This window comes from Egretta garzetta, unplaced genomic scaffold, assembly GCF_000687185.1.
Source record: "Egretta garzetta isolate BGI_Z169 unplaced genomic scaffold, ASM68718v1 scaffold329, whole genome shotgun sequence".
Lineage (NCBI taxonomy): Eukaryota > Metazoa > Chordata > Aves > Pelecaniformes > Ardeidae > Egretta > Egretta garzetta.
Genome location: NW_009269999.1, coordinates 5,003,106 through 5,010,047, shown reverse-complemented (window position 1 = coordinate 5,010,047; position 6,942 = coordinate 5,003,106). Strand labels below are relative to the sequence as shown.

Sequence of the window (6,942 nt, the reverse complement as noted above, 5' to 3'; positions counted from 1 at the left end):
GGGGAACCATGGTGGGAAAGGACACACCTGACTTCAGCTGCATCCTCGGTTATTTCAAATGCTTTCCACGATTCGGGACTTTGTACAAATACGCCACACCTTTTTGCCCCTCTTTCTGTGTTGCGTTGGCAATCCTCTGAGGATTTATGTGCAAGCTTTTATTTTTAAATGAAATAAGACAAAACTATAAAATGCATTTCACCCTTTCCTGTTTTTGGTTTTTTTTTTCCCCTGTTTGTTTTTTGAGGCCGGCTGTGCTGAAGGGGGCAGTGCTGCTTAGATGTGCTATCTGCCTTGCTCACTGATGCTTCCCAGGGAGATGCCCAGGCAGTTTTTCCCCAAGCTGTTACACTGGTGTCCTCGCTGACTTAATTTTCAGATAATTCAGTTCAGCCCTCTTATAGCCCCCCTGTGGTTTCAGCCAAATGCAGCATCTTTCCTCCCCTCCAGTAACCAGCTAAGAAGATGCTGTTGTGTTTCATGATATAGGTCACATATTTAATTTCAGCTTTCTGCTCACGTGGCATCACATTTTATGCGTCCATAGCAATTTCCTACCTCGTGTATTCATTTTTCCTTAAAAAGCAACCTGAAAATGTATGTATTCCACGAAGCTTTCTGGTATTTGCATATCATATTTACACACGTACATTGCTTTGTGTCAGTTATCAGTTTGGAATACACTTCCTCAAATCTCATTTGAATTCCGAAGGATCGTGACCTAGTTACTTCTTCAGCAGATTTTACCTCTTCTATGATTTTTTTTTTGTACAGCTATGGCACTTTACAAGCCAAACATAATAAATACACGATCTCTATCCTCAGAATCAGAAATACAGTTATTTTATAGAGAGATATCTTTAACTTTTCTCCATCTTACACATTGCAATGTGGAATTAAATAAATGTAATTATCTACCTGGGAGGGTTTTGATTTTTTGTTTTGTTTTGTTTTGTTTCTTCCAGGTTTCCTGCTGCCATTATAGGTCCATTAATTTTGAACGTTCATTGCATGTGCTTAGACGATGGGATCCGTAATTCCCTTTCTATCACTATACTCTTAATTTCCCATGTTCGATAAAGGAGGCACGTGTGACATTCAAAGCGGGAACTGCTAGCTTCTGACCTAGTTAATTTTTTCCCAAGACGTTGTTGCCCAACAGACGGAAAGGAGAAGTGGTGAGGCAGGAATAAGAAGCCTGGAAGCAAGATGCCACAGAGAGTGGTTTTCGAGGTCAGGTTAGGGCTATGACAGGAGAAGACAGATTTACAAGCAGGTTGTTTCTTGCTTGTTCCCCCTCCCTTGCCCCCCAAGAATTAAGATTAGCATTTTATTTCAAGTATAACTTCTAGTAAATCCGTGTCACACCTAATGTTCTTCTATTCTTACGCTGTTTTTTAACATGCCTCCAATCCCTACACTTCATCCTTTTCCCAAATACATCCCCAGTCTTTAATGTCTAGGATATGTATGGAGTGACGGAGGCAGGGAGTGGCTGCAGGCAAGTTCAGTTTGAGCAGAGAACACCATCAAAAGGCTGAGCTGGGATGGCACCAGTGCATGGAAATATTGGCTTGCTGGAGAATATATGGTCTGAGCTATATGAAAGTCTGGATAAAGCTTGAGGGCGTTGGCTTGGTGACTTGGATGCAAATGCACTGTTTTGAACCCAGGATTTTGTTAGGATCAGTTTAAGAGCCTTGCTCCCTGTCAAGCAGATTATAAATTAAACTCAAGTGATGTCACAAAGTTTTGTGCATGCTCAGGATGATGCACATTTACAGTTTATATAGTTTGGGAGACAAACCAGAGTTTAGCTGAAACAGCACCAATTGCGCTACGATGAAGCCTCCAGCCTCCTGGTTTCTTACTACCTGCCTGGGTGGATCCTGCTGTCAGTCCCCACTGCCCTGTAGGAACACACCCGTGCCCTCTACAGCCACACCAGTCTCTCTACAGCAGCACTCTGGCTCAGCAAAACAAGGTGTGTAAGAAATCACCGGAACACAGATGCTGAAAATATCATGTAATGGTACCTTTGATCCCGTTTGTGCTAGGTTACCAATACAGCATATGGCAGGTTAGCCATACACTTCTATCCAAGGAGCTAATTCTTGGAGAATCTAATGCCCCTGCAGTCAGCACTGCCATTGCATGGCATGATACTACTCATGCTTACACGTTATGAGCCTGCTTCTGACCCAAATATTAAATGATTTAAAAATACATTTTTTATTCTTCCTATTTAGCTTACTTCTCAGCTTTCAGAGTGTGGTCCATTCATAGATTTGAGCCCTCATCCTTTTCTACAAGGGCTAGAATCCTACTTTTTTGTTTGTTTCTAAATGCATTATTTTCATTAAATGGAAGCTGAGATTCTCAATCACAGTTTCTTGACTTCAGCAACTCCAGATTAAGAAAAGCACCAAATAGTGTGAAACTTGCAATAGAATCATAAGAGGTACCAACACTTCACACACACAGATGATAAAAAAGAGTGTACATGGAGAGACCAGCTCAGTAACATACACTGCAGCTCCTGCGATCACCGTGCTGCTTCCCCTCCTGAGCTGGTACCTCAGGCAGTGACAAGCACACAAGTATCACAAGTGGCAACAAATTCCAGTCTGAGAAACTTTTACATCTTTTGTATTTTTATTACATTCATTTTCATTACATTTATTCCCTCCCCAGATACGCAAGGGAAGTCACCACATCCTTTGCTTTCTGGATGCTGGGGATCTGCAGTAACTTTACTGCAGTGGTTCTCTGACCCTCAGCATCTCACTACACTGCCCCACCCCGGCCCCAAAACTACCTCATGCTTTATGCATATATCAAACACCAACACAGGACACAGACATACAACCTGTAAAGACCTTTCTATGGATGAATGGCAGACACAGCAGTAGCCCTGTGGACAGGGCACAAGCGTGCAGCATAAGGAAAGCACTGGACACATGATCGCATGCTCAAAGTAGAGGATGATATCTGAAGAGGAGCTATACCCAAGTTCCTGGCACCTTGGCTTTTCTTATACTCCTTTCACATCTGCACTTAATTATTTGACCCTTGGGGTGAGCTGGCACCTGGAAGCCACTTTGGCTGAGCCTCTGAATAGATCAGGAAGCCCGTGAAGGTGATGTACTTGCCATGGTTGCTGTAGGCACCATAGCCATCATGCTGATGGCTGTAGAGCCAAACAGTGTCCCCATATTGCAGAGGCAGCATGATACTCTGGCTCTGCATCTCCCGCCTCTTGGAGTGGTTGTCATCATAGATCATGGCCTGCACCTCATTGTGGTTCTTCATAAGTTTCACTGACATAGTCTTAAAGGGCATTTTGCCAATGGTGAAGGAGAAATAGTATGCACCAGGTATACGGCATGAGAAGATGCCAGTGGAGGAATTGAAATCTTTTCCAATGTTCACAAACTCTGTGTCAAATGTGATTGGCTCATGCTGGGTTTGCTTGTCATCTGTCCCCAGGAGACTTTGTGAGCGGGCAACAGAAAATGCAGAGCGAGGGTCTTGTTCTCTGTTTGGTTGATCAGATAACATGTCTCGCTGTGAAGCTTCATTGTGCTCTCCGGGAAGTTGCTGAATAGTGTGATGGTGTGGCCCCAGCTCTTGAGAGCTAAGAGCATTCTGGAAGAAGGCAGAAGTGTCTGGGTAGATTAGGTAGCCATTGAAAGTTGTGTAGGGGCCCACATTGCTGTAAAGAGCATACTTGGGGTCTCCATGTAAACGTAGCCAAACTGTGTCACCATAGTCAAGCTGCAGCATGGCACTCTGGCTGGCTACCTTCCGTTCCTTGCGGTGATGTTCATCATACACAATCACTTGCACCTCATTCTTGTTTCTCATCAGCATGACAGACAAGTTTTTCTTTGGGTATTTCCCAACAGTGAAGGAGAAGTAGTAAGCTCCAGGGATCCGACAGCGGAACAATCCAGTCTTGGGATCAAAGTCATTGCCAATGTTCACATACACTTTGTCAAAGGTAATTACCATCTCAGAGCTCCCTTCCATGCTGCTGGTTCTGGCCACAGAGAAAGCAGAGCGAAATTCAGTACTGGTGTCTGCTGGGAAGCCATCTGTAGGCAGAAAAATCATGCAGCAAAGGAAGCCAAACAGGATGTGAACCTTCAGTGTCATCATTGTATCTGAAAGGAAAAAAAAGCATATTTTAGCAGGAATCCCATTAATTTCCAGCTCATGCTCCAATTGAAACCCAGACCTGACTCTTGCTAAACAGACATGAAGGTCTATGTCCAAGTATTGAGAAGTTTCCAGTGCATTCTCTGATCAGTGTATGGGCCCATACCTCAGTTCAGATCCCAGGACTGTTTTGATATTCTCCTAGCAATAACAGGACCTTTTTTCCCTGTACTCATAGGAAGAAAAAGAATCTTCTCCTCTGAAAGCCTGGCTGTCCTACAGTTTGTCTGCAAAACACTGTGTTGCTCACACTGCAAAGGGATCTCAGAGCTTGCTGGGGCTTTGCCAGAGCTCCCTTTTATAGTGCTTTTATTCATAAGACCAAGGATGAAACAAAGCCTTACACAGACCCTGTATTGTACAACTGAGATAGATACAGCTGAAGGGCAGGGAGAAGAGGACATATGCTCTAGAGATTCCCATGCAGATGCCATTGCCTAGCACTGCGCTAGCTGTTTCACAGGATGTGGAAGCTGGAAGCCAAGTAAGTTGGTAGACCCCATTATTCAGACAGACTTCACCACACATCAGTGAAGAGTGTAACGAAACTAGAAGAAGAGGGATTGTTTAGGGAAGGAAGACAATGGAGAAAATGAATGAAATGGAAAAAAAGAAGGAAAACAAAAGATAAATAAAAGGCAAGTCTCCCAAAGCATACAATCCCTAAGAGAGAACTGAAATACCAAAACCAGGGAAACAACTCCCTATCTGAATAATAGCCCAGAGAGAATACCTTCTTTGACCCTTAAAAAAGAGGGGTAAGTTAGGAGCTAATGGGATTTTCTGCTTCTAGTTTCTGTGATTTTTTTTTTTTTGGACTGAGGCCAAAAATCATCTATTAGTGCTTTCAGGCTGAAAACAAAACTGCCAGTCATTCCAGTGAGAATCTTCTCTCTCTGTCACCTCTCTGTGCTTATTAAAATATCATTCAGGCTGGGAGGCAACTGCCTGGTTTGCATCTGCCCCATCTGTCACCCCAGAACTGGTGCCTTGCCAGCCTGCAAACAATGAATTCACAGACCAGCAGAACAGGAGCAAAACATGCTACTCATTTGTGGGGAAGGGTGACAATAAATCCTGAATTAAAAAGAATAAAGGGGTAAATATTTGAATCAACTGGGATGACCTAGTAATAGAAGTAAAGCAGGCAGAATCCACATAGACTGTGAGGTGCCAATGGGATCCTGTTTTGGCAAGATGTGATACCTAGAGTCACTCACCAAAAGGAATTCAGGTTGACCTACAATCCCTGTTCTTTCACACTTGAGAATAAAACTGAAATCTGAAATGCAGGTCTAATAGACATAAACCCAAGAAAGAATTATATTGTCACTTAATTACATATATGTGACACACTAACAAAAAGAAATAACCATCCATGTCCTAATTCTACATTAGATCACTTCTCTTACAAACATCTCAGTATTTTCCTTCATGCCCCTAAATTCAGAATGCTTTTCCTGACTTAGTCTGCTTCTCCTGAACATATCCATGAGACCCCACGGGCTGCACTGAAGGGTGTTGAGAGAGCTGACTGATGTCATATTAAGGCCACTCTCTATCATCTTTGAAAGGTCATGGAGATAAAGGAGGTCCCTGGTGACTGGAGAAAGGCAAATGTTGCATCCATCTTCAGAAAGGACAAGCGAGACAATCTGAGGAACTCTAGGCCAGCCAGCCAGTTAGCTCCTCACTTTGATCCCTGGGAAAATCATGGAGTGTTCTGCTTGGAACACATTTCTAGGCAAAGGACATGACATTTAGCATGTGTTGGTCAACTGACGGTACATCATATCTAAACAAACTGATTGCTGCCTTGTGAGAAGAGACCAGTGGATATCACGTGCCTTTTAGCAACGCTTTTGTACAGTGTCCTAGAGCATTGCTGTATCCAAGTTGTGATGTTACAACCTAGGTAAGTGGACTATTAAATTGGCGAAAAGCTGGCTGGGTTGTCAGGCTCAAAAGCTAGTGTTTAGTATTTAATTTCAGATATCCTCTTTAATAACTTTTATCAATGACCTGGAGAAGGAGACAGAATGCCCCCTCATCAAGACTGCAGACGACACCAGAACAAGGGGTGCACTTGGAGGCACAGCTGCTGTTCAGAGGGACCTAGACAGTCTGCAGGAATGGACTGAAAAGAAATTCAGCAAGGATGAATGCAAATTCCTGTACCTGGGATGGACTAACCCTGTATGGCTACTAACTGGATGGGGAGCAGTGCTGCTGAAAAGGATCTAGAGTCCCATAGAACAATAATTTATACCTAAGTTAGCGCTATGCCCTGTAGGTAATGAAGACTAATAGCACACTGGGGTTCATCAACAGAATGTAGCCAGTAACCACAGGCAGTTTTTATTCCCCTTTAGTTGACAACTGAGTGAGTCCAGAAGAAGGTAGCCAAGACGGCTGGGGTCTGGAGCACTTGCGCTAGGAGGAGAGGCTGAGGGAACTGAGCTTGTTTAGCCTGGAGAAGGGAAAGCTTGAGGGGGATCTAGTAGTAGCCTTCCAGTTACTAAGATGACAGAGCTAGGTTCTTCACTGATGTGCCTAGTGGGAGAATAAGAGACAATGGTCATAAAATCCAAAGGGGAAGGTTCAGATCGGGTATAAGCAAAACAATTTCAGGTTGAGGGCCATTAAGAATAGAACAGTTTGCCCAGAGAGACTGTGAAATCTCCATCCTTGGAAGTTTTCAGGACCAGACTGGATTAAGCT

General features: G+C 43.5%; 1 protein-coding gene across 1 annotated transcript in view; it reads right to left on the bottom strand.

The window, feature by feature from the left end:
• Positions 1 to 3,057: 3,057 nt before the first annotated feature.
• C1QTNF4 (C1q and TNF related 4) overlaps positions 3,058 to 6,942 on the bottom strand; it is an 18,361-nt gene continuing 14,476 nt past the window's right edge. Inside the window, 1 exon segment of the mRNA XM_009647564.2 lies at positions 3,058 to 4,166. Within this exon segment, the coding sequence (XP_009645859.2) occupies positions 3,058 to 4,166 (1,109 nt within the window).